This window comes from Poecilia reticulata, linkage group LG10, assembly GCF_000633615.1.
Source record: "Poecilia reticulata strain Guanapo linkage group LG10, Guppy_female_1.0+MT, whole genome shotgun sequence".
Lineage (NCBI taxonomy): Eukaryota > Metazoa > Chordata > Actinopteri > Cyprinodontiformes > Poeciliidae > Poecilia > Poecilia reticulata.
In genome coordinates this window covers 15,809,188-15,836,945 of record NC_024340.1, presented here as the reverse complement: position 1 = coordinate 15,836,945, position 27,758 = coordinate 15,809,188, and the positions used below count along the sequence as shown (strand labels likewise).

The 27,758-nt window shown below is 37.5% G+C and overlaps 2 protein-coding genes across 2 annotated transcripts; one reads left to right on the top strand and one right to left on the bottom strand.

The window, feature by feature from the left end:
• Positions 1–235: 235 nt before the first annotated feature.
• Positions 236–13,638, bottom strand: taf7 (TAF7 RNA polymerase II, TATA box binding protein (TBP)-associated factor). Its single transcript, XM_008420709.1, has 12 exons — positions 13,438–13,638; positions 12,936–13,012; positions 12,767–12,845; positions 11,435–11,568; positions 10,993–11,113; positions 10,825–10,883; positions 10,297–10,369; positions 5,487–5,600; positions 4,081–4,275; positions 1,903–2,015; positions 775–834; positions 236–556 (listed from the first exon to the last, which is right to left on the bottom strand). The coding sequence occupies exons 1-12, from the start codon at positions 13,454–13,456 to the stop codon at positions 512–514; spliced, it is 1,089 nt and encodes a 362-aa protein (XP_008418931.1). The 5' UTR covers positions 13,457–13,638; the 3' UTR covers positions 236–511.
• On the top strand, positions 12,237–27,758 carry slc9a6a (solute carrier family 9 member A6a). Its single transcript, XM_008420708.1, has 17 exons — positions 12,237–12,271; positions 14,353–14,662; positions 15,604–15,791; positions 16,647–16,724; positions 16,823–16,899; positions 17,019–17,131; positions 18,297–18,402; positions 20,940–21,081; positions 21,887–21,992; positions 22,108–22,196; positions 22,961–23,074; positions 23,232–23,343; positions 23,428–23,581; positions 24,439–24,469; positions 24,554–24,639; positions 25,496–25,601; positions 26,478–27,758. The coding sequence occupies exons 2-17, from the start codon at positions 14,365–14,367 to the stop codon at positions 26,721–26,723; spliced, it is 2,046 nt and encodes a 681-aa protein (XP_008418930.1). The 5' UTR covers positions 12,237–12,271; positions 14,353–14,364; the 3' UTR covers positions 26,724–27,758.

Sequence of the window (27,758 nt, the reverse complement as noted above, 5' to 3'; positions counted from 1 at the left end):
GCACAATTTTTTAAACCATTGCTTAAAAAAAAAAGCTAACTTTCTGCCATTTTCATCTTGACTGTTGTTAATTTTGAAGTTAAAAAAGGCAGAAACATATCCTTTTTTAAAGCAAGGGTTTAAAAAATTGTGCAATTAATAGCAAATAATAATAAATGAAGCAAATGCTTAAAGAATGTGAATATGCTGGTACATGTCTTTCTCATTCTTACACAGAAAAGACAGAAGCAAAACCTGTACAAGAATCATATTTTATTTTAGGATGACACAATATTTCCTCCTAAAGCCCCAAATGCACATGCATAATGCAGCAACTTGGAAAAAAACTTTCTAAACTATTCACAAATCAAAAATGCTGCAGATATGAATCATAAAAACGACCAAATTGGAATGACAAGGCAAGTTTCGTTGATAAAAGACGCCTCCTTCCTGAATGAGGACACGGTCGTCCTCCCTTTTCATTCTCCTGATGACGAGCGGCTGACGACGATGAGAGACTGCCCCCTGCTGGTCACTTCTCTATCAGGGAGTCCAGCTGCTCCTGAAGCGAGGCCAGCTGTCGGGGGACAAAATACATAACATGATTGAGGCTCTGTAAAAACCAAATTAAACTGCAGAGAAAGAAGACGACAATTAACTTTTCACATCACAATAAATTTCACAGTGTCAGAAGAAATTCAACTTTACCTTCCAACTTTTCTGTAAAGGCTGGTATTTAGAGCTGAAAGCTGTAAAAAGCTCCCAGCGTGAAGTTATTACCAAACAATTACTCACCTGCTCCATCTCCTGCTCCTCCTGCTGCACGATGTCATCCAGCGAGGCTTGGAAGCGATTCTGCGAGGAGAGAGAGAGACACAAACAGGATTAGCAGGAGTCGACATGCTGAGCCTCATTAAAGTGTGATGGCTTTAAATGTGTGTCTGCTCATGTCAGTATCTTCTCTGTGACAGAAAGGCCACTTGGAATGCCAGTCAGAGACAGCTGACCTTTTAGACGCGACTGTGATAATAACGACTGGCGATGAGCCTGAGACGGTCCCAAAACACCAGGAAATGAGAGCTCTAAATGGCAGCATGAAAAAGCCCAAGCTCATGCTCCACTCATTGTGAAGTTTTCAATAAAGAGCGCAGGGTTGAAGAGGGAGATGTTTCCGTTTTTATGGATTCTGCGCTAAACAGTAACGCATAGAAATGCAACATTTTTTTACAACCAAAGATCTAAATCGTGTGGCGTATCCATCCCCTTTAAGTTTGATTAAAAAAACAGGGATTCTGCAGAAAACTCAATCATCTTGAATGAAATTAAAAACCTGCTCAGTGAAGAAATATTTCTGCATAAACACTAATTATTGCAAGTATTTTTGGTCTGGTTTCTAGTGCAAATATCTTAGTACACTTGAAACATAATAAAACTCACAAGTGACTTTTCAGCAAAACATAGGAGTTTATTTTAAATCCACAATTCCTTAATATGGATTTAAAAAGTACTAGATTATTTCACTGATACGACATTTGTCCAATGGTGTAAGTGGAACTAATGCTTTTTCCTCAATATTAGGGAGTTATTTACTTAAACAAAGCACCAGTATCTTGTTGATAAGTTAATTGTAAGTTAGTTTTGTCTTATGTCAAGTCAAATATTTGCACTAGAAATTAGAGGTGCACTGACTGCATCTGCAGTCGACTGACTGGTCGATCAGTCAAACCTCTCTAACAGGAGAGCCAAAGACGACAGCGGCTGATTTTTAGACGTTTGCCAAGGTAGATAAGATCGGTGGATAAGATCAGCTTCACATGTAAAAATCATCCTAAATTGGTGCACCCCTACTAGAAACTAGACCAAAAGTAGTTGGTGATATTTTGTGTTTCTGTGGCGTGATCCTAAATTGTATTCGCTGCTCACCTTCAGGGCCTGGTTTTCCACTTTCATGATGAGCTCCTCCTGCTGTTTCTTTCTGGCGCGCGTTTCCTGAAGCTTGGCCTTAACGTTGTTAATCTGCACCTGATAGTCCATAACTGCAGAAAACAGCAGATGGCTCGTATGTTAGAAATATAAAAAACATAAAGAAGACATTGATGCGTTTGTTTTCCTGTGCAGCAAAGCTGAAACATTACAGGAGCACCTTCACAAGCAGCACTCCAGGGACGACGCATACACCTTTAGCACAAGAAGAGGAGAAACAAATTGGATCTAAAGGAAACAATTGTTCAATTTAAGGAATTGAGACAACTAAATCAGACCACTGTAGGCTTAACCTCCCTATTAAATTGAATCGGACTGTGTCACCCTAAGCTTTTGTCTCATCAGCATCTGAATTAATCAAATTAATTGTACCCACTCTCTGCTTGTAACGGCTGGTGCTTAATATTCTGGTGCAGCTGCTGTATTTTGTTAAATTACTGAAGAAGCAGCCACTGCGGCGTCGCTGATCACAACCTTGAACTGCTGCAGGAAGCACTGTGAGCCAGCTTGAAACATACTGGGAATAAAGTGTGTTTGGAGCTGACCAGTGGTGCTGACTGACAGCTTCATGTATGCAGATAAGGAGGCAGAGCGCTGCCAGAGCAGGCAGCTGCCTGAGCTGCATGCTGAGACACAACACCTGTCAGGCTGGTTAGCTGAGAGCTGTCAGTGTGTGAGGGGCACAGCGTGTGTGTTTAAGTGAAAGAGGGGCTATTTATTTAACTCTGAGCGTGTGATGTCTGACCTAAAAAACTCAGCTCTTATTAAAAGTTCAGATACTTGGCTCGGCTTATTTATTTATTTATTTTTTTACATCTGTTTTGACAAGCACCTGAGGGCGATCTGATTTAATTTAACGTCAAACTTTCTTCCAAAGTCCAACCTTGTCGCTGTGACAACTGGGCCTGAAAAATTAACATCCGAGTCGGCTAAGAGGTGGAACATTTACCCTGAGGTGGGACTTGCAAGCCCAGCGTGAAGCATTGCATAATCTAAGGCGCCTATTGCTTCATACAGTTAGGTATGGAGGTTATTTGAATGTGAATACGTTTAAATTACAGAGTCTGCACTTGGCACTCATGTCCATATCTTACATTTAACAAATACGAGCCTTGATCTGGGATCATCCTTTGGTTTTTGTACATGAATACTTGAACAATGGTGATAAACTGCACTGTCCAAAAGGGGGTTACAGAATAATATAACAACTAAATAGCTTAACTTCAATCGGTTTTAAACTAATTTATACACATTCTTTAGTTATTGGCACGCCTGGTAAAGATGCTTAAACTCCTTTACAGAAATTCTCCTTTTCTTACAGCAACAACAAAACGTGATTCAAAAAATCCAACATTTAATTACAGTTAATTAGGTAAAGAATGTTTTAGAAGCATAAATTCAGTTTAAGTTTGTTCAGATCTTCAGGATAAATTAAGTTCATTCTTTTGATGATTTACGATTATTAGGATAAAAGTGACTATTTACGGGTTCGAATATGTACAGGACGATATTTTACGGCTTAGAGCCTCTCATGCATAAAGATTTGTAATATAAGAAACTAAACTATCAAATATAATTGCTTATTAGACAGTTAAGGAGGTTTGTGTGTGTGTGTGTCTATATACTGGACTGGAACCATACAGTTTTTAAATATTCTTATTATTCTTTTAATTTTTATCATTTTTGAGGATAATTTTCATCTGTACTGTTTTTATTTTTGAAGTAAACAGTTGAGCTCTACCCAGAGGATCCAGTCTGGGTCTTTTTGTCGTCAAGTGGATTGTAGGGAAAATAAGGAGAGCATTTTAATAAAATAAAATAAAATAAAAAGCTATGAGAGCTTTTTTTTTTTTAAAGTTGTAACATATAGGGTTTCATTTCTTTTAGCTGTTCTTTAATATAGGAAAGACAGCAGAACATACAATTTATACAAAAGAGGATTATAGCAACTGAATTCTGACTTTAGTCTCAGATTTCTGGCTTTTTATTCTTAGAAAAAAAGTCAAAATTTTGACAGAAAAGTCAAAATTCAGAAAGAAAATGTAATTCTGAGAAAAAAATATCAGAATTTGTATGAAGCTAAGCTTTTGCCTCATCTGCTATCTGGTTGTTCCTCACCTATCTGGTTGTTTCTGTCGCTTTCATTCTGGGCCAAGTCCGACTCGTTCAGCTTGTCTTGCAGCTGCCGCACCAGATCGTCCTCAGTGTCCATGATGTTCAGGTCTTCGTCGTCGTGCCGGTCCCCTTCGTCCTCCTCATCCTCACTAGAGCTGCTGATGTCGTTGAAGATCTCCCTCAGTTCGTCGTGTGGGACTTTAGAGAATGAGACAAATCAGAAAAATGCTAAAACCTAAAATCTGTCACCTAAAAGACAAAATGGTTCACATTACATACAGCTTAGTTCCTATTAAGCTAAAGTGAAAAGAGGAATCAATGGTGATCACAAACACCGCTACAATGTCTGGCAGGAAATTTGATATCTCACCTTTTCACCAACCATAGCTGTCATTTATTCCTTCTTGCATTTTGTTTTCTTGGAGAGACTAGTTCATTTCCATGGACCTTTTGTTCTCTTTGTAATAATGAATTATGAATATTATGAATATCTCATTTATAATTTGTTTGGGTTGGTTGACTTCTCCAAACTGCAATCCCACATCAGGACCAAATAATGACAAGGAGATCTTATTCACTGGAGTCCCAAAACCACATTTTTGTAGACAAAACATCAGAGCACAACATTTCCAAAATTGCAGAAGAACAATATAACAAAGACTGGAAAAACAAAACAAAAAAATGCCTGGCACCAAGAAACCAAAACTGCTAAACCACAGATTATTTCACTGATAACAAGACATTTGTCCAATGGTGTAAGTGGAACTAATGCTTTTTCCTCAATATTAGGGAGTTATTTACTTAAACAAAGCACCAGTATCTTGTTGTAATTGTAAGTTAGTTTTGTCTTATGTCAAGTAAAATATTTGCACTAAAAATTAGAGGAGCACTGACTGCATCTGCAGTCGATTGACTGGTCGATCAGTCAAACCTCTCTAATAGGAGAGCCAAAGAGGACAGCGGCTGCTAAACCACAAGAGAGCAACAAAGGAAAATGGCTGGGAGCCATCTTGCTTTAAATATGAATACATAAAAAATATTTTTGACATTTATAATGAGAAAATTAAAATGTAATGGTCAAAAAAGTAATTTATCATCTTAAACCACAAAGGGATTATTTCATCAACAGCTGAACATCAATATTTTTTTTTTGTTAAGAGTGAGTAAATTGATTCCTTTTCTTTTCATTGTATAACTAACACACAGCAAACAAACACTGGTTTATTTTTATTTTTAACAAATTAAAGTGAGAAACTCAAAGCAAACTAAATATTTCACAATGTATCCATGGCGACCCAAAGGATGGGAATTATTTTTCACCTGAAATTCTTTATTAAGGAGACCTACAAAATCAGCAAATAATTTTTTTCGCCACACATCATACAATGAATAAGTTGCGTTGTTTTTACCTGAGGCTCCATGACCCATCTTGTGCCCCGAGGTGCCGGGAGAAGAGTCCAGATTGGCCAGAGAGCCGTGCTGGTCGGCTTCTTTGGACTCATCCTCTGCTATGACCTCCCACCCTGGACATCTGGAGTTAGGGTCAAACAACCTCTGGAAACTTCACTTATCCACGGTGTTGCAAAGAAACACACATCGCATACAAATCAACACCAAATGAACAGCAGGTCTGGTAACTACGGGGTTAAAAACCTTACAGATAAATTAATATTCCATTGTAATAGGATGTTTATTTAATAGGAAAAATATCCATGTTAAAATACTATTACGATAACTTGCTAATAATTACAGATATGACAAAGTCGTATTTAATTTATCCTACATATACAGTGAGCAGGACGGCAAGGGAAAAGTTCTAAGGAGTGGCTTCTTAGGGTCTCCCAGTATCCATAGCAACCATTTGACACTGTCGTCATGCCAACCAACCAGTCATGCCAACCTTACATGACCAACTAGTCCTGTAAGGTTGGCCAGAGAAGAACCTTTTCTGTCGTAAAAGAAAAATGCAAATATGGGGAGTTTTTTAATCATTTTCTGTAAGAAAAAAAGTAAATAAATAAAATTATGAGATTAAAGTCATAATATAAGAATAAAGTCGTGATAATATGATAATAAAGTAATAAAATATTTATTTATTCACGAAAAGAATCTAAAATATGTGTCAATCTCGGCCCTCAAGACTCTGGAGCAGAGGTGCTGAAACTTTTTCTCGATTAAAAAAAACAACAACAACAAAAAAAAAAGAAAACTAAAGCAAATAAAGTAGTAAAAAAATAAATGTTATTAGTGGAAAAAGGAGGTTATTCATTACAGATCCTAAATATAAAAATGATTTTGTAGGTTTGCTACATTGAAAGAAAGGCATCTTGTTTTCAAATTCTTTTGGGCTCAGTATAACAAAGTTATTCTCAGTTACAGGAACATAATTTAGGTCACTTTCTGTTAAAATGCTTGCTATAATTAGCCAAGTTCAGTATATTAAATAAAAGTTGATTTTTATTTCAGCCAAGTCAGTAAAATCTCTGAATAATAGTTTTTCTACTTATAATAAAAGCCAGGCTATAAACTTTGTGTTGTACCTAACTTTTTCCATTATGAGAAAATAATGTTGGTAATAACTTCATCCTGATTTAAAAATAAAAAGTCAAGTTGGATGGACCAAATTTCTATCATTCTCAACAGCTTTTGAGGGCCACACACACACAGTCCAATGGCCACAAATGGCCCCCAGGCCACACTTTGGACACCCCTGCTTCAGAGGGCCATAAAAATCAAATCAGTTTCTTGCATAGTGTCAAATTACAATGTGAAAACGGGTTAATTTTATGACATACTAATCATATGTGGAGAAAGGTATAACTAACGATTTGTAAATCTGTAGTATTATCAATACATTTCGCCCTTTGAGGATGTGTAAGATCTTAAAGTGGCCCAAGAAAAAAATGAGTTCTGAAACATCAACTCAGAAATGCTCCAGAATCAGACTTCTCTCATGGTTTTTGTGGGGCGATCTTAAGGGAAGAAAGCAAAAGAGAGAAGGACAGGTTGTGCAGGAGGAATGGTGAAGGATTCTCCTCTCTGCAAGCACCAAACTTGAGAAATGCTCTAAGACAAGTCCTGTCCTATTGTCAAAATAGGTTATGCAGAGTACAGAGAGGAGGAGCTTTAATAGTGTTCCCACTGCTGGTTGCATTAAAACTATTTAGATTTTTCCCGGGCTGCACAGTGGTGCAGCTGGTAGAGCTGTTGCCTTGCAACAAGAAGGTTCTGGGTTCGATTCCCAGCTCTGGTCTTTCTGCATGGAGTTTGCATGTTCTCCCTGTGCATGCGTGGGTTTTCTCTGGGTACTCCGGCTTCCTCCCACAGTCCAAAAACATGACCATTAGGTTAATTGTTCTGTCTAAATTGTCCCTAGGTGTGAGTGTGTGTGTGCATGGTTGTGTGTCCTGTCTGTCTCTGTGTTGCCCTGCGACAGACTGGCGACCTGTCCAGGGTGACCCCGCCTCTCGCCCGGAACGTTAGCAGGAGATGGGCACCAGCAACCCTCCCGACCCCAATAAGGGACAAGGGTGTAAAGAAAATGGATGGATGGATGGATGGATTTTTCCCCACTAGAAAAACAGATCATTTTCCAGCTTTGTCCACATATGTTGTGTGTATGTCTAAAGCTGTATGCAAACAATGGGACTATAAATAGTCTAGTTTTACAGTGCTCAACTAAGCAGTGATAATGAACAGTCCGTCTCAATTAACTCACAGCGAGTAGCCACATAAAGCAGCCTCCCTGTGCTCTTATTCTGTCAGGCAGGCTCAGAGCCTCATCACAGACCTTAAAAGCTTCTTTTCACACCGCACCTTCACCCACAGACGCTTTACACAGAGGCAAGTAAGGTGAGCTGGGCAGGAGGCCGAGTGTTGGACAAATCCAGCTGGGAAAATAAAAGTCAGGGGAGCAAATATGGCGGTCAGACCGGAGAGAAGAAAGACGCTCCATCTAAACATCTAATCGTATAAAACTGTGGGCATTTCCAGTGACTGACCAATCACAGCCCAGCAAAATGAACTATAATAAAAACATAAGAAAGACATTATGTGGAAGTTATACAAAATAGACACAATAAAATAGATTATTATCAAAAACTGATTCAATCTACATTAGTAACTCAGCTGAGATGTGTCATAACGTATAATGCGCTGCAAAAACACCAAATTTCTACAAGTATTTTTGGTCTAGTTTCTAGTGGAAATATCTTTGTAACCTTGAAATAAGATAAAACTAACACTTCAGTTATAACATGCGGAAAATGTCTCGTTAGAGAAATAATCTGACAGTGAATCTAGTACAGTGGTTCTTAACCTTTTTTGAGGTACCGAACCCCCCACTTTCATATGCGCATTCACCGAACCCTTCTTATTCCTCCTCCTCCACCCTCCCTCCCCTCCCCCACGCCACTAGAGGCAGTAGCAACCCCGAAAAGATGCGACTAAGGAGCAGATTTAGACTATAGAATTTGGTAAAAAAGAGTGGAACACCTTCAATCAGTGCTCCTCGGTAGGTCTGATTGGCTAAGCAATGTAACTGATCCTCTGGAGCAAGTGATGGCAAAGCGGGGCGTCATCACGACTTTACACAAGTGTGTCTTTACCTCCACGGCAGAGGCTCCGCCGAACCCCTGAGGCCGACTCACCGAACCCCTGGGGTTCGATCGAACCCAGGTTAAGAACCACTGATCTAGTACTTTTCCATCTACACTAAGGAATTATTTACTTAAAACAAGCTCTTATATATTCCTGTAAAGTTTCTTACAAGTTAGTTGGCACAAGAAAAAAGCTCAATAAGATTAGTTGTTTTTGCAGTGAGTCTATATTATATTTTGTTTTGTTTTTTCCAAATATTTATTTCTGCTAATCTTTTTGGATATGTCTTAATGTTAAAGAAAACTTAAGGTCCTGTTTCTCAGAAGAGCAGAATTTTAAATAAACCCATCCTATTTTTGTTTTTCATGCAGAAATGTTATAATACAGTCTTGTTCTGGGTTGCATGATAATGGAGAAGCTACTGGCTATGTTGTCTAGCAGTCACTGACAACCACCCACAAAGAGAGTGAGCCATAAATAAATCAATGGAAAGTTGAGTGGAAGGAAAAAGTGTGGTAGAAAATTATGTGAATGCAGCAAAGGTAATGACATAAGATTGGAAAGCAGAATCAAGAGTTTTAGGGAGATAGTTGATTAATTAACAACACCTCACCTAAACCAGTAAGTTTTAGATCAAGAAGAAGAGAAACGATTCAAGACCAACAATGCAGATGAGCTCAAAGTCAGGATTAAAGTAACCAGGGCTTCCTAATCACCTCAGCAGAGCCCAAGGCTGATCACTTGCATGGCAGATTTCGTGCAAAAAGAGAATAAATTGTACAAAATCAAAAAGAGAATAAATTGTACAAAATCAGAAGAAATAAACACTGGCGGCACTATGTAGAAAATATATATGAGAATCTCTTTTTGTATAAAATTACTGATATAAAACATGTTTTTACTTATACTCTAATGCACATGTATCAAACTCAAATACCAGGGGCCAAGTGTGGCTCTTGGGCTTTTTATGTGACCCTTAGAACTTCAAATTACATCAATTAGTCCCTCCAGTTTTTCACAAATCCGCAAAATCCACACAAAATCAACAGGTCCCCAATTTCATTTCAGATTTTTACTGCTAATTTTTCTCAAAATTGGCCAAAAATGTTGGGTTTAAGTGACTGCTGCCTCAACCTTAAACGATATCAAGTTATAGTGCGTGATCGATGCAACGATTGATAAAAAGTCACACTTAAGATCAGAGATTAGCGCAAATATAAAAATTCTTTACAAATATTTCTCAATTAGAACCACAAAATCTGACAATCACAAAATGCTGGATGGACTTAGCAGTGTGAAAAGATGTTCGATATTATTTAATTTTAAGAAACACTTATTGAATACTGAAACAAGCAGCTATTTATTAATATTTTAACAGTTTAGTGGGTTTTATTAATACGTTCTGGAATAACCGGCCCTTTAAGAACATTCTTTTGATACGGCCTAACATAAAAGTGAGTCTGACAGCCCTGCTCTAATATACTGAGATGAACCTGAATGTGTGATCTTCTACTTTCTTCAACATGTACCAGATTTATTTTGCTTGGTAAAGCACAAGAACACGCGCAGTTTTCCAGTGGATGCACTGAATATTTTTACCGCAGATGCCTAAAAGGATACGAACACTGACAGCCTCTGCGTCTGTGCTCAGCAGCCTCTTCACTTCCTTTTCCACATCAGGAGATTCAATGTACTGCAGCAGGGAAAAGAGCAGAGAAAAATCAGGATACCAACATGCACACGCACACAACCACAAATGCGTGAAGGTAGCAGCTGGCTGCCGGCCAGGAAGGACATTAGCGACTGAAACAGAGGAGGCCTAATCAATATGGCTTTGCTCCACACCTTCAGGAAAATTTATTCACAAGACAAAGTAGAAGTGTAGAGCTTAGGTTCGCTCACGTTCACTTTGATCAGAGCTATTGTGAAATGGCTTTTTTTTTTGTACGCCTTTGGGGAAATCTAAGACGAAATGCTTTATTTATATGTAAATCTTAGTTTTCACTTTCACCACTGTTTTATAAAATGTGAAATGTCTTGTTGGAGGAGAGCTCAGAAAAAAGACAGGTCATCAAACTGTATGCTAAGCAGACAGGTGGGGAACGCTGTATGAGAATAAAAAAAAAAAAAAAAAAACTATGTTAAAACCTTCTTTTTCGCCGTCTTCCGAAATCTTCGCTTGCGCGTGTTTTTCAGAGGGCAGGTGACTGTGGACATGAAACGACAGAGTTAGCAAGAAGACAATCTGCTAATATAAGACATTTTTAGCTAAAATCTTTTAAAAATCAAGACCTGTGAGGATATTTATCAACTTACTGCCATGATTCCAGATGAATTTCTTGTCCTTATCTTTGTCTTTCTTCTTAGTCTTTGGGTCAGTGCCGGTTGGCTCCTCCAAAGGAGGGTAGAGGTCTCCATCTAGTGTACACACCAGCATCTAACCACAGATACAGAAAACATTGAATCATTGAACAACTTTTAATATTTTGTCATAATAAAAATTGCAAACTTGTAATAATTTCTTTGGGCAAGAAGTAGTACATAATTGTGAAATGGAAGGAAAATGATGGATGTTTTTCCACAAATTTCTGATCGTGAGTAGTAAAAACAAATTGGAAAACATTTATTGTTTAACTTCCACTTCACAATGATCAACTGGATTATCCCACATAAATAAAAATAAGAAATTTAACCAAATTTAAGGTTGCAAAACACTAAAAAAACAGAAGAAAAAGTTTAAGTTGAGATTAAGGTTTACCTGACAGACATCAGCTGTCTTGTAAAATGTTTTCTTGTCGACTGTTTTCAGGGACTCAATCATGCATGGCAGCTCCACCAGTTTGCAGGCCAGAGGAACACGATCGACTCTCACTATCCCATGACGACCGTCCGCTGAAAACCAGAGAAAAATGAGAAATGAAAGCATTTTGGTTTTTACTGCAATCTCGACAGATGGGGGGAAAAAAGCTACCTTTTAACATTCTTAACTAAAAAAGTAAATACTTTTAAGGGCTTTTATGGATTAATATCCAAATTCTGTGTTCACACCATTCAGGAAAGTTAAAAAATATATATGTTATTATTTCTAACAAAAAAAACAAAAACTAATAGCAGAAATGATAAGAAGAAGTAAAATTGTTGAATCCACCAAATTGAATTTAACCACAAGCAAGTATGATTTGCTAATCAGCAGTGCTTTCACTGAAAACTACTCTTGCAGAATGGATTCAAAATTTTAAAAAATGCTAAGAAATATGAAACCAGAACGTAAAAATAAAACTCATTCAAGACAGAAGTCCACATGAAGAAATGTTATGCTTCTGCCTTTTTCTAGGTGAAAACATGAATCAACTTTGATTAATATTAAACACATAATAACACATAACCAGAATCTTCTTCTATACACACACAGTCAAAAACATTAATACAAACTTAAAAGTGTAACAGAGATTTATTTTCAACATAATTGTCAAAATTGCTTTACTTAGACTTCAAATTTGTTTTTTTAGTCAAAAAGTCTTGACAGTTGGTGGTTACCATAGCAACCAGTAACAGACAGCTCATCTCCTTTTTTCTGTTGCTGTCTGTAACTGTGGTATGTATTAGCATCAGCTCTGTGTTTTTTTTTTATTATCAGTATTATATTTTAACATATATTTTTGACCAATTTAATTATATACAAGGTTTCATGTGTAATTTTTCCAGGTTTTGCAAATGTTTCTGACTGTTACCATAGTTAATGTTGAGCATTTCACTCAGTAAGCCTGATTGTGTCTGTTGTGACAGATGAACAAAGAAGGGTTACAAATGCAGCCACGCTAATATTTAGCAAAATATTCTTCTGTTTTCAAAGTCGTGAGTGAAGTTTAGGCAAAATTCTGAATGGAGTTTCAGTTTTTAAAGACTAACATAAAACAATCGTTGAAATCAAAATTATATTCTTTTCCATAATGAGTGCATGTTAACCTCCCATCGGCAATGCAGATCTTGTGAGATTAATTTAATGAGCAAATGAAGTGAAATGAGTAGTTTAACAAACAGGTCAAGCTTATTACAGAACAGTGGCAAAAATACTGATAAAGTAACTTACGGTGCAGCTCGATTGTAAGTCTGTCCTTCATGTTCATACTGCTGGACTGCGCTATCCTTCTGACTGTTGAGGCGTACTCCTGAAAAAAAAAAAACAGAAAGTGAATTCACATCCCTTTAAACTCACAGTGTACCATGCTGACTTTTATTAAAGAAGTAAACTTCCTCACCGAAGGAAGCCTCAAGACAAACTGGCTCTCCAGCTCATAAGGAGCATCTTCTTTGTTCTTGGAGCCGACCTTTCCCACTAGAATCAAAACATAAACAGCGCTCCGGTATCACTTTATGAGATAACTAAGAGCTTGTAACTTAGTTTATTATGAATATAATTATTACAAAAATTAAACCTTCTAGTTAAACAAAGAGTTGGATACGAAGACGATCAAATTAAATAAAATGAACGCATTTACCCAAAGCTTACTGCAGTTGTCACGCTTTATTTATAAGGCAAAAGAGAGCAGGTAAACATAGCAACCAAAGACGTTTACCAGAGACTGTAACGTTTACATTGCTTTTGCTATAATTGATATAATGCAGTAAACTTAAATTATCACACTGTATTACATCTGTTTGCGTTCATTCCTCCAATGCAGATGTGGTTAACATAAATAATAAAAAACCAAGGTAAGCAAATGCTAATGTTAGCAAAGAAGGCTAAATGGTGGCGCTGACCTTTAATTTTAGACGTCATTTCCAGCTACGAGGCCCGCAATTGAAATGAAATGCAGAACCGCACAGAATAATAACAAAGAAAACTCGAAACGAACGATTTAGATGTAATCAAGGTATCGTCTGACCACAGAGATTAGCCATATGCTAAACTAACTGTGGAGTGATGCTTTTCCTGTGCTGCGTTCACTTCCACCTCGGATTTGTTGAATGTATACTCCTTCTCGTCTGTACACTTCCGCTGACGCCTATCAACAAAAGAATTGTGAAATTAAAAATGTGCATGATCATCCGAAAAGTGCAACATTCACCTCTTCATACAATAGTTTATGAGTTACGGGTGAGTTATTTAGATCTGAACTAATTAAAAGGAATTCAATTTTAATTTATCTAAATTTACAAATACCGATAAAAACAAACGTTTCATTTTGGTTGTATCGCGAGACTTGCAGCTTTTAGAGTAGCGAAATAGTCACAAATATATTCAGAATGTTTTAATTTATTTTATCGCAAAAGTTATATTTCGTAGCATTAATTCAAAATTAATTAAATGCCTGTTTGGATTCACCTTCTGTTGAAAATGACATAAGATGCATATTTCAAAATAAAAAAGTGCAGGTCAAAATGAAATGGGTAATTTCCGTTAAAAGCTCAAAATCTCTAATAAGTTTGAGATTTCAGTATTAAAATTATTGTTTTGAACACAAATGTTTTTTCAAGCATTGGCTAATTTCAAAACAACCCCGAAGAAGGCTTTTAGCGTGAAACACATTTATACGCTTTCTGGAGAAAAAATATTTTCACTTCCGGGTTGACTCTTGTTACTGCCGTCTTGGCTGTCATCTCTTCTCTCAGTCCGTGACTCATTCCCTTCTCTCTCTTTTTTCCTTTTAACTCCGACGACATTGACCCTATCAGAAAATAGCCAAAATGTTGGCAAAAACGAGCGTGGACGGCTCGCTGCGGGCTTTGAGGACGCTGCGGCTGCTGGTTCTGGTGAGCCTGTGTGTGTTCATCAGTGTCTCAGCAGCATCATCTCCAGCCCAGGAGGAGGACAGTGCCATGGAGAACATCGTTACAGAGAAGAAGGCTGAGGAGAGCCACAGACAGGACAGCGCAGACCTGCTCATCTTCATCCTGCTCCTCACCCTCACCATCCTAACCATCTGGCTCTTCAAGCACCGGCGCTTCAGGTTTCTGCACGAAACCGGGCTGGCCATGATTTACGGTGAGAGTGACAGTTGGGAGACGCCATCAGACCCGCAGATATCGATCAGATGTGAAATGTCAACACCGTGATCTTTAGTTTAAGGTGTAGTTTTTGAAAAGACGCAGCTGCTCTTCTGTTCCCTTTTTAACATCAAAAACATTTCACTTCCCCTCCACGCAGGTTAAACTGGTAACATTTGATTGACACGAGACAATAATTAATCTGCTTATGCTGTGCTGCACTGACTACTTCCTCGTATTTAACCTGACATGTTGTTTTTTTGTATTCCCCAAAAACTCATGCACTTCAGTTTTAATTCTGCAAATATTAATCTGCAGACTTAAAAGGAAATCAGAGCATTTCTGCACTTTGTTTATTAAATCCACTAGACCAGGGGAGTCCAAAGTGTGGCTCGGGGGCCATTTGTGGCCCTTGAAATGAATTTGATCAGCCTCCTGAGCATAAGTCAAGGGGGCCAAAAAAAAAACAGAAATCAACTGATGGACCCTAGAAGTTTGGAAATTATCTGTTTTTCTTCTAATAAGGCAACATGATTTAGCAGATAAAAAGAAAAATGAAAATAAACCGATTTTTATTTAATGAATTTTGTGACCTGCTAGTAGTTTAAATTTAACAGTTTTGGCCTCTGAGGCAAAAAGTTTAGACACCACTGCAAGTAAATATTTACTAGCAAAACAGATATTCAGATATGACTAACCAGAATTTGATGATGGCATAAAAACATATGTGATGAAGATGAGACGAAAGCTAAGTTTATCAGGGGTGAATGAATTTATTTTATTTGTGTGTGGATGAGAAAGTACCAAACCCAAGCACCACACTCCTATTTTTAAATGTGTTTGAGAGAAAATTCCAAATGCAATCAAAAGAAATGGAGCTTTGTTGTCTTAAATTAAACCCTCCTCTGTTCTATTTTTGCTCTCCGCCTCTTTTCTCAGGCCTTATTGTCGGGGTGATCTTGCGCTACGCCGTTCAGGTCCCTCGGGAGCCCAGAGTCATTTTGCCGAGCTGCGTCAACTCCAGCCCCGCCACCCTGCTGGTAAATGTCAGTGGCAAATTGTACGAATACACCTTGAAGGGGGTGAACAGTGGCAACGAGATGACTGACAACGAGATGCTGCGCAAGGTACGGGTCGTCTTCTCATATTTGTGGTAGACGACTGAGTGAGCATTTTGGTGTGTTACTTTACTTTGTAGCTTTGTAGTTTGAGTCACGATTCTGGTTATTTTAAATAAATGAATGCACAATTATGAAGGATGAAATTGCAATTGAAACAACACAAAGCACTTGAGTTATTTCTGGTTAAATAGAGAAGTGTGTCATGCTTTAGCATCTGGTTGCAAAAATGTTAATACCATTTGAACTTTTTTCTACATTTTGTCAAATTTCAACTGCAAAGTTCTAAAAAATTTTAGGGAAACACAAATAATTTACCTCCTCTGAGATAATACTTTGGAAAAATACCTATCACTGTTTTTCCATTGTTTTTTGCAAGATACTTTAAGCTGTCAGCTTTACTTATGTTAGTTATTTAAAGTTGTAAAAATGATAAAATGTTACTCAATTACTTTCCAGTTCACAACTGCCTCTGTTGGATTGTCACATAAAAATCCTTAATTAATTGAGAAAATACTTTTCCAAGGACTTTATTTCTCTGGAATCCCGAATTCAACACAAACAATAAGTGAAAAAAAAAAATCTGCTTTAATTCAGTGTACTGTAGTGCTATAAGATCCAGTGTAAAATAAAAATGTCCTAACTTCTCTCCGCTCTGACACATTTGGCACTGGTCTGGATTCAGACCTAAAATAAGAATAATCTCAGCCTTAATTGATGCTTGATTCAGTCGCTGCCCTCTTTTAACATGTTATTTTACTCAATGTCCCAGTTGTGTCATTCTTGATTAAATAATTAATTTAACATAACATTAATTAGCATCAAAGCATTTGATTATTACGCTGTTTTTTTTGTGGGCTTCAGGTTACGTTCGACCCTGAGGTTTTCTTCAACATTCTTCTCCCGCCCATCATCTTTCATGCAGGCTACAGCTTGAAAAGGGTACAACATCCTCAGATCTTTCAATAAATAGTTTTAATTTATGATCAAATACTGTAACCTCAGTTACAGTTAGCTGCATGTTTGCTTTCATTTTCCAGAGACATTTTTTCCAGAACATGGGATCCATCCTGGCTTATGCCTTCGTGGGGACAGTGATTTCCTGTTTTATTATTGGGTGAGATGATTGTGCTCAGAAACAGCACGGAGAAAAAAAAACACAGCTCTAACTACTCTGAAGCATTTCAAAGTGTCGATGATCCATTTAGTAAGATAATTAAAGCTGTCCTCCAACAGGTTGTTGATGTACGGCTGTGTCACGCTGATGAAGCACCTGGGCCGGCTGGGTGGAGACTTCTTCTTCACTGACTGTCTATTCTTTGGAGCCATTGTCTCGGCAACAGACCCGGGTATATATTCAAATTAACTTCTGATTGTGTTCTCTATCCAGAGATTATATTTTAACTCTCTGATCTGGAACTTTAAATACATAGCAGTTTTCATCGTCTGCAGCACTTTTGCAATTTACTGTCTATTAAAGTCTCTCATCAGATTAAACCGAAGAAAAACATGCTCTCTGTTACGGCAGGATTGAAATGACCTTAGTATCCCGATACTGGCTGGAAAGCGCAACGTTCCTCTTTCAGAAACTGTTGGAGTTTTTCAGATGGCGCAAAATGTTTATGATACTGCAAATTCGGCCGTGTCATCGACGACACCTTCGGTCTAATAGAGATATTATTAAATTAATCAAATAAATGACATTATTATACACATTTATAATAACATAACACACACTGTGAATGTGGATACAGATCTAAATTTATTTTTTACCCAGTTTGTATTGTTTTTTTTTACAATATAAACTATGCATTTTCTTAAGCAACTTATAATTATTCATACAAATTTATATTTGTACCTGTATGAGGTGATCAAACTCCAGGAAAGTCATTAATATGCAATCTAAAAAAAAATGGCACTCGATACGCAACCCTGAGGTACTCCAGCATTATTATCAGTCTTTTCACAAGCTGGTATCATGACTCATATTTTATCTACTGGATTGCAGTTGCTGCAAACTAAATGTTGATAATGTGAAAAATTATTTAGTCTTGACACTTTCTTAGAAATGTTTATCTAAAAGCCAACATTAGTTTCTGCTGGCAGTAGTGAAAAGTACTGATGACATTTTTAATTGCTGACATCGTCTGCATCACATTTTTTGTTTTCCAGGCACTCAGAAATTGTCGCTCTTTTATTTCTCAGACTGCCTAAACTCAGTAAAAGTGCACAGGTTTGCACTGATTTTAAGTTGAAATACAATGACTTTAATAAAGTGAAGACATAAACCCTAAATAGATCAATTAACCATTTCTGTAAAAGCTTTCAAGATAATCATCTTGATGCAAAAATTTGAGACAAAGTTGAGAGAGATTTCTGAAAGCGTTAAAGGGCAAAAGTAACCACTTTTGAGATTTTCTTCTTTATACTCTTAAATGGCAGCATTTTTATCAGGAAATTGCTTGCATGTCTTTTCAGTATTTGTCAGTCTTTGTGTTTCTGTTGGTCTCACAGTGACGGTCCTGGCCATCTTCCACGAGCTGCAGGTTGACGTGGATTTGTATGCGTTACTGTTTGGAGAGAGCGTCCTCAATGATGCAGTATCGGTCGTTCTGTCCTCGTAAGTTTTTTCAAATTATGTCTAATCAGCATGATGACTGGATGCCTGAGACGTGAAGAAACGTATATGAAAGTGTGTGTTTTTCATGTTTGATAAGTGAACCAACCAGCTGTGAGATTCACATTTGACCAAACTGGAATCGGTTCCCCTGGTGTTGCTTCGTTTATCCTCCTTCCCTTCATTGTTCTGCTGTAATTTCCACAGAGTAATGCGTTATAATAGCATGCAGCTAGGAGGAAGCGGGCCATGCAGAGAGGCCCTCACCGCTCACTGACTGTGGGTTAAGTAGAGCATGTCGTCGTGTGCCTTTGCAGTGCCTGGGGACTAGCATGACGAATCAGAGGCCGCTGTTGTTTTTACCCTGGCTTATCCAGCCACAGTTTGAGAATATTGCTTTTTTTGTCTTTTTGGTAGACTACTTTTGATGAAAAAAATGTCCACACCCTTTAGTTATCTTTGAAAAGGAGGCGACGAGAAGCTTAACGACAAAATGCCTTGTGATCCGTGTGTCATGTTGAACAAATCTAATTTTAGAACCAACTTTGGCTGGAAAAAAAGATAAAAGTTCCTGTTTGGTGTTTTTAGTACATTTTATTCTAAAACTACATTAGTAAAGTGTAATTGACACTGTTTGAAAATATACACACTAGAGCTTTCCACATGTATTGGTTTTTACATGGTAATATTGAGTAAAAATAACAACAACCTGCAAATTTTATATATAAATTTAATATTTATATATTAAATTTCTTTATAAAATTTAATATATAAAGAAATATTAAATTTTTTTAATATTTAAGCTTTTCAGCACTAAACTCCTCTGGTGTGTTTTCTGTGAAACATTGCTACCTAGGGAGCATTAAGTAAGAGATTTTTTTTTTTTAATTGGGAAAAAAATTCCCTGTTTTCCAGACTTATTTTCAGTACATATTTGATCAAAGTTTGATGACACCATTTTTATGTTTTTGACTCCAACAGTCCAGGTTTCTCTGTCCTTCAACATGAATTTAAAAACAGTTTTCCATATTTTCAGGTCTTTTTTTCTGTTTCTAATTGGTCGTCTTCCCAGCAATGGATCATTTTAAGTATCTCCATGTTCCTGCTGCAGGACTGTAGAGAAAAACATTCGGCCCGAGTTCTTTCTGGTTCTGATTACTTAAATGCTGAAGTAAAACACTGGAATGTGAAGTAAATATCTGCCTGATAAGGTTACTGTTTAAAAACGTGCTGTTTGATCAAATTGAGTAAGAGAACATTTCTGAAAATAAAGTATCTACGCTTAGGTTTACAGTTTGGCTATTTTTTACATGCACAACCTTTTTTTCTCTTACTGTCTGACATTAAATCAGACTGAAGTTCTCCAAATTACCATCCGCTAAAAGACAAAGAATAAACCATTTCCTCGATAAGAAAGATCTTTATAGGTTATATTGTACATTACTTTTACCATATTACTGTGCAGAACTTTGAAGAAACGCATAGAAAATGATTATCCAAACAGCATATACAATACAGAAAAGGGCCAATAAATAGATAAATAAATGAAGTAGGTTAAAAAGATCGCACAAATGAGGTTTTTATAAAAATGGCAATGATAAAAATTCCAATCTTTTTTCAATGCAAAACAGCACAAATATTTGAAGCCAGAAATAATTTACTTTACTCTTTTTATAAAAATAATGAAATTATTTGCAGAAAATGACAGAGGATATCATTTAAGAGGGAAATTGAGTTTAAAAGTTTTTTTCTGTTAGAACAACGTTTAAAAAGTGTGTGTATTTCAATAGCAGAGGTCTTTTTTGAAATGTTGGAAATGTTCAAAAATAAAAATAGGAAATATTCATTTTGCTTTGCTTTATTTGAAAGAAATTCTGTTATTTGGTTAAAACATAACATATTGATCATTTTCTTTGGCTTTGCTCTTTATAATTGAATTTGTGTTTGAGTATAGTGTATTTTATTGGGTTTTCAAACATTACATTTCTAGAAAAAAGTGGGAAGCTTGTAAACCTGAGAATACTCTAAGTGTCAATCCTAACAGACCTAAAACAGGATAAGTTTAGTCTGAGTTGGACAGTAAGAAAACTAAGGCTTTGTCTTTTTCTTATACAGTGTATGTGTAACAGGATTTTGTTTTGGCAATATTGTGGATGTTAAGTTTGTCAAAATTTGTTTCTTTATTCCCTGAATTTATTTAATTTAGTCAAGCAGTTGCTTCTCCAGACATTTATGGGCATTTTAAGTTCTGTTTTGCTGCAGTTGGTGGTTCCCATAGCAACCGGTAACTGACAGCTCCTCCCCGCCCCCTTTTTTTTCTGTTGCCGTCGGTAACTGTGGGACAGAAGCTGCTGGACTGATGTTAACTACCAACTTGATTTCCTCTTTTGTTACGTTAAATACAGGGTACCTGAGTGTGTCTGTCATGAAGACAAACCTACTGGACCCGAGACACACATAGAAGGGTTTCATGTGCAAATATCTGGTGTCCATTGTGTATGTTTGCCCTTAAAGTGTTTTTCTTTATGTCTTATTATCAGGTCTATTGTTGCATACCAGCCACAAGGAGACAACAGCCACACGTTTGAAGCCATGGCCTTGCTGAAGTCTTTAGGGATGTTCCTTGGCGTTTTCAGCGGCTCCTTCTCTCTGGGCGTTGCCACGGGAATCGTTACAGCTCTCATATCTTTTCTGGTTTTGTCGTCTATGCAGTCTGCTGCATAAGCTCTGAATAAACAAGGTTATGCCTTAGGTTACTAATAATATCCTGCTATCAGTGATTGGCAGATAGGTGTGTGTAAATTACTGAAAACAACACGAGCATGCCGATTGTTCTTTGTAACGTGACACAGATAGAAAGTGAATTGGGTTTTTTGACACCTGGTAGTTCAGTATAGTTGGTTTGATTGGGGATAAAAATTGCAACATTTGTTAAATTTTCGGCTGGTGCGGTTTGCTTTCACGTCACATTGTGTCAAAGGAACCAAACTCTTTGAAAAATGTGTTTCCCTCCTCGCCTGTGGTGGCGCTGCACCAAGAAACACTGAGGTAAACAACACAAAAACCTCTGAAGAAGACAATGAGCTCAACTTCCTTCCTCGTGAAATGTAAACAAAAATGGAGTAGCGTCAGATTTTAGTGCTTGTAGGATTTCTCTTTTGTCTTTGAAAAGAGACCACAAGCAGTTTCTCCCACTAGTGCAAGAGAGGCACATTTGTTTTGTTTGTATTTACCCAGAATCCCCGGCGCTATAGTTCGCTTCCTGCTTTTGGAGCGGTCTCTGGTCCTCTTGGAATTTTCATATGAATTCAAACCGCACCAGAGAATACAGAATGAGATTTTTAGGTGGATTTTTTGTTTTTGGTCCTCATCAGAGTTCGATTGTGCTTTCACAAATCCCCAAGCGAACCGGACCTTCTAGACAAACAAACTACAGTATGTTTAAAACAGTTAAATAAATTTCAATAAAGTCCTTGACTGGGACTACGTGACGAAGTTCACCAAACTGAGGGACTTTCAGCTGCTGGAGACGGCTCTGTTCTTCCTCATGTCCTGGAGCACCTTCCTGCTGGCTGAAGCTTGTGGCTTCACAGGTACCAAACACAGTGAATCTGTAGTAAATATAATTTTATACATCCCAGCCTCGCTGAAAGGATTTATATGTGGTTTGCTTGTTTTTCGATTGTATGATCACGTTGTGTTGTGCAGGTGTTGTGGCTGTGCTCTTCTGTGGCATCACTCAGGCCCACTACACCTTCAACAATCTGTCTCCAGAGTCTCAGGACCGGACAAAGCAGGTCAGAACCAGACCAATGCTACAAAACTGTTTAGTATTTACTAAAGTATTAGGACGTCATTATAAAAATAATACACCAGGATTCATTGTTGTAATAAATAATAACCTGCCTTAAATCATATGTGTGAATAGGCCTGTTGCAATAAGCAATAAAACAATTACTTGCACTATAAATAAAAATTTCTACTTGCATGATTGTTTTTTCCTTTTCTCTCTTTCTACCAAAAACTGGACGACAAAAGTCTTCAGCCTGGTGCTTTCCTTTTTTGTAGGATCATTTTGTTTACAGAGACTTTATTTGATTTGTTGTTTCTGTTGTTTATTTATTTGGGACATTTAAAATGTCTTCCTGTTCCAGTGTTAAATGTTCACTAGAATTTAAAGTTTATTGATCTTTGAGATCGTGTTCTTGTATTATTATGGCTGATTAAAGATTTTAATTCATCACAACTTTTATACGTTTTTCTATCTGAAACTCAAACCAAAAGTTTTGCTAATAATCTGGAGTTTTGAATACTTGACCTAATGTTAAAAACAGAAAGGTTTGGGAAAGAGAAGTGGGATTTAAAAGGAAAAGTCTTTTTAGTTCCATCAGTTTCGCCACGATCACATGAAGCGATTTAAACACATCAGAAAGTACGGTAAATATTAGCTGTACTTTTACGACATGGTGACCAAAAGCCGTTAATTTCACGACCAAATCATTAACGAGACTGAAAGACAAAACGTTAAGGTTTTCTGATGTTTCTTGTCTTTCTTTTTCAGCTTTTTGAGCTGTTAAATTTCCTGGCAGAAAACTTCATCTTCTCCTACATGGGTCTGACCCTGTTCACCTTCCAGAACCACATCTTTAATACCATGTTCATCGTCGGAGCTTTTGTATCTTTTGAACCTGGGAAACAGAAACATTTCATGAGTGTTTGCATTCATAAAAGGATGTTTATTTATTAATTCAGAGATGATTTAGTGAGGAGTTTTGTGCGTGACGTGTGAGGATGTTCCGCTGGTTTTCCTCCTTGACGTTCCTCCCGTCCAGCTGGCGGTGTTTGTGGGAAGAGCTGCTAACATCTACCCTCTGTCGCTCCTCCTTAATCTGGGTCGACGCAACAAGATTAGGTCCAACTTCCAGCACATGATGATGTTTGCAGGCCAGTGGAGCAGACTGCAGGACTGTTAAAAGCAGACAGTTTGCCTCACATGTTTGTGACCTTGTTTTCCTGTTTGGTTTTCAGGGCTGCGCGGTGCGATGACCTTCGCCCTCTCCATCAGGGACACGGCCACGTACGCCCGCCAGATGATGTTCTCCACCAATCTTCTGGTGGTTTTCTTCACTGTGTGGATTTGTGGTGGCGGCACCACTCAAATGCTGTCCTGTCAGCGGATACGGTAAGCAGTTTCAGACACAAACTTGGACAGATTTCCCACTTAAAAACACAAATGCCAAACTTGATACGCACAGTTCTGGGAAACTTCTAGTTGAGTCTGTTCAAATCATGTTGCATCAAACTGCTCAATAACATTTTCCTCCCTAACTAGTCCTAATGCTAACGTATTATTGCCATTGAAGATAAAAAAGGAGTACATTTTTGCCAAAATATATCAGACATTTTATAGAAAAAAACGTGGAAATTTCTGATGTTCAATCGTCAAAAATTTGCCAAAAAATAAATAATACATTTTTTGTTTATACTTAGAAATTTATGAATTTCAAAACTTGAAAATTTTTCAGAAAAAAAGTCTAAAATTTCCAAGATCTTTTGTGGAAAACTTCCAAGATTAATCTCAAAATTTCTGAGATTTTTGACTTTTCAAACTCAAGAATATCCAATTCTTTTCTATAAAATTTCTGAGATTAATCTCAAAATTTAAGTTTTTTGGTGTAAATTTACTCTCCTTTTTTCTATTTAAAATGACCCAAATGCTCTGTTGCACGATGCAGAATCTAAGAATATTATTGTATAAAAAATTTAATGTATTTGCCTGATTATTTTATTTTGAAACAAAAAAGCTCAAATTTAGACTAACTTTTTTTTTTTATTTGGTTTGTCAACCCGAGTAGATAGAAATTACAGTTTTCAAAAAATGTATTAGCAGGAGAAAATCTATTCAAACCAAGCTGTGAAAAATACTTACTGGTTGCTCCAGTTTGACAGATGTCTTCTACATCTGGACATTGTTGGCATTTAGAGACATTTCTCTAAAAATGTCCAACTGCGGCTGATTTACTGTTTTTCTTTTAACAGAGTGGGAGTTGACTCTGATCAGGAAAACTCTGTGAGTAAGCAACGTGATGAGAAAACTTACAGCAAATGTTATTTGAACTGGTTTTACAGACTTATGCCCTTGTTGTTGGTTCAGATGAGTTTTGCTGACGGATCAGAGAGGAGAAGCACCAAACAAGAAAGTGCCTGGCTTTTCAGAATTTGGTACAACTTTGACCACAAGTATCCTTTATAGAAACGACTCGTAGTGTTTTCTGTGATTCATCTGGTTCTGTTTCAGCTCCATGAGTGAAGTTCATATTTTCAGCCAGCAGGGGGAGCACAGGTTATCGAAACAAACGATCTCCAGAACTACAGTTGAAACCAGATATTTACATACTCTATAGAAAAATTATAGTTTTTTTTTTTTTTACTGTCTGACTTTAAATGAGACAATATAATTTTTTTTAGGTCAATCAGGGTTACCAGAATTATGTGTATTTGATAAGTGCCATATTAATAAGATAGTATTTATTTCCTTTATTTTAACATTCAGCAAATTTTAGTTAATTTTGTAATCCTTAATCCTCTCTGACCTAAAACAATAAAGATTCCATGTAATTTAATGTAACTGAATAAGAAAATACATTGTATGTAACATTACAATAAAATATTAACTATCTGATTTTTTAATTAAGTTCAGTTATTGTATTGTCCCTGCTCATTTGCAACAGGAGTGGGTCAGTAGTGTAAAGTGGCTTGGTCCCTGCGTTCCAGCTTCATGAGCCGCATTTTCTTGCAAAGAGTTTAGATTTTCTTTTTTTGTTTTAAATCCACCGAAGGACAAATTTTCTGTAAATTTGGGAAAAAGCAGAAAAATCTTCAAATACTGAACCATGAATGGGAAGAGGTTCATTCACTGTATGCAAAAAAAATACAACAAGACAGAGAACTGGAATAAAATCACTTGTGTGTAAAAACGATGGAGTTTTTGATCCTGATGCTCATACCAGGCATTAATCACGATATCGGCTGCTTCCTGTTGCTCTCCCTCGGACTTCATCCTGTCAGTTTTTCCTTGACTCCAGCCTCTCTGCAGCTACCTGAAGCCCATCCTGACGCACAGCGGCCCCCCTCTCACCACCACGCTGCCTCCCTGCTGCGGCCCCCTCGCCCGTTTCCTCACCAGCCCCCAGGCCTATGAGGTCAGACTGCAGGTCACACGGGACAAGCAAGTTATCGATTAATGAGTTGATCTAAAGTTGACTGGTCAACTAATACATTAGATGATAAGCGGCCAATTTCTTACAAACTTGAATTTGTATTTGTATCAAGAGGGCAGACTGTCTTTCCTTTGCATGAAGAGATACGTTGTTCACGTGACGAATATAAAAAAAGAATCAGATCGTTATATTTGAACTTTTTTTCATGCCAGAGATTTTTAATACTGACTGAATAAATTGGCATATTGGGAAGTTTGTAGAAAAAAACAAACACATTTTCACCAAAAGAATCAGAAATTTGGAGATTAATCTCAGAAAATAGAAAAAACTAATTTCTGTGCTTGAAAAGTCAAAGATTTTCTATTAAAAAACAACAACTTTTGAAACATTTTGAGGTTAACCTCAGAAATCCGTTTCAAAAGCTGAAAAATTTTGACTATTCAAACTCAGAAATTTTATCTCAACTTTTCCAAGCAAACGTTTGATGTTTCAAACTCAGAAATGTAAATTTTTCTTTCTTATATATCTGTTAATCTTCCACGGCCTTAATATGCCGTCGTACAAAACAGAACCGCATAAAGTGCATCTTTCATTCCCCACCGGACTCGATTTGGACCATTTCTCTCTCCTGGTCTCGTATGTTTCTGCCATTTTTGCTTCTGTAAAAATGGCGTTGATGACTGGTTGGTCATCAACACTGGTCATAGTGATGACCAGTGTTGCCCTGGTCTAAGCAGAAGTTATTACTTAATTGATTTGAGCTCATTTTAATCCAATTAGCTGTTAATCGATAACATCCCTATATGGACCCGTTTTAGTTTAGATAAACCCGACTTGCTCCTTGTTTTCCTCCTCCAGAATGAGTGTCAGCTAAAGGACGACGACTCTGACCTCATCCTGACGGACGGTGACATCAGCCTGACTTATGGCGACATCACGGTCAGCACCGACGCCACAGGCGCCCACACCAGCAGCGGACTGGCCGTGGACGACCTGGACCGGGAGCTGGCGTACGGCGATCACGAGCTGGTGATGAGGGGCACGCGCCTCGTTCTGCCCATGGACGACTCGGAGCCGCCGTTCACGGATCACCTGCGGATGTGAAAACCAGGTTTCAGCGCAAACGTCCAGTAAAATCAGACCTGAGCCACTGAGCAAAAGACGAGTACTCTCCTCTTTTCACACTCCCTTTTTATTTAACTTTTTTTTCTTTTTGCTCACTTCCTCTTTAGGAAATCTCTGTCTCTACCTCATTCTCTTTCTGCTCATTTCATACCTCTTATTAAATCATTCCTGGTTTTCTTCACATTTCTCTCTCTTGTCATTCAGCTTACTGTAGCATTGCAGCATGAGTTAGTGAGTAAATGCAAACCCCAACCACTTCCTAATTTGTCAGTGTACAGTATATCTCAAGAGAAACTATAACGTTGTTATGCATGTGGAGGTTGCTTGTGTTTTCTTTGTATTTTAGCATATAGAGCTTTTTTTTTCTTTTTTTTTTCGGTCGGCGTTTTGGGTCTGACTTTGAATGTTGCTGCCTTTTCTCTGAGCATCAGAGGCAAGCTGACCCAGTGGAAAACTTTACTGTACATTTGGTTACAATCAAGTGCCTGGGAATTGTAGTTTTTAAGCATGGCAACTCTATACTAGATTATCTCTGAGAGGGAAAGTAACTTTGGGATGGTACAGGAGAAAATATGGAAATATATATTAAACCCAAGAGAAGCCTCCGTCCCTAAAGGTAGCAATATACCGCGCAGGTGTGTCGGGAGAGTTTGTGCTTGTAAATATTGTGTGAAGCCAGCGGGCAGCGACAGGAGCCAGTTACGGATCTCTGTGGGTGACCTTAGACTGTGACATTAGAGAGAGGCTTAACGCCTTCCTCTGGACGCCGGTCACAGCAGATTGAAGGTTTGCTGCTGTGAAAGTGAGACCTAAATGAAGTGAAGTGAGTCAGCTTTGTGCCATTCCCGTCACGCATTTTGACGCTTCGTGTAAACCGAATCCATTCGGCCTTAAAGTGTTTTCTACGCTTTTTGCAGAGGAACATTTGTCATGCACATCCAGCTTTGTTCACATATTTCTATTCAGATATTTTTTCAGTAAAGTGATATAAAATAAAACGTTTCGGTACCTAAA

Coding starts and splice junctions, on each gene's coding strand:
- taf7 (XM_008420709.1), bottom strand. Junction 10,884..10,992: donor ATTCATCTGGAATCATGGCA/GTAAGTTGATAA, acceptor TCATGTCCACAG/TCACCTGCCCTCTGAAAAAC. Junction 4,276..5,486: donor GATGGGTCATGGAGCCTCAG/GTAAAAACAACG, acceptor CATTCTCTAAAG/TCCCACACGACGAACTGAGG.
- slc9a6a (XM_008420708.1), top strand. CDS start 14,365: ATGTTGGCAAAAACGAGCGTGGACGGCTCGCTGCGGGCTTTGAGGACG. Junction 15,792..16,646: donor ACAACGAGATGCTGCGCAAG/GTACGGGTCGTC, acceptor TGTGGGCTTCAG/GTTACGTTCGACCCTGAGGT. Junction 24,640..25,495: donor TGGTACAACTTTGACCACAA/GTATCCTTTATA, acceptor GCCTCTCTGCAG/CTACCTGAAGCCCATCCTGA.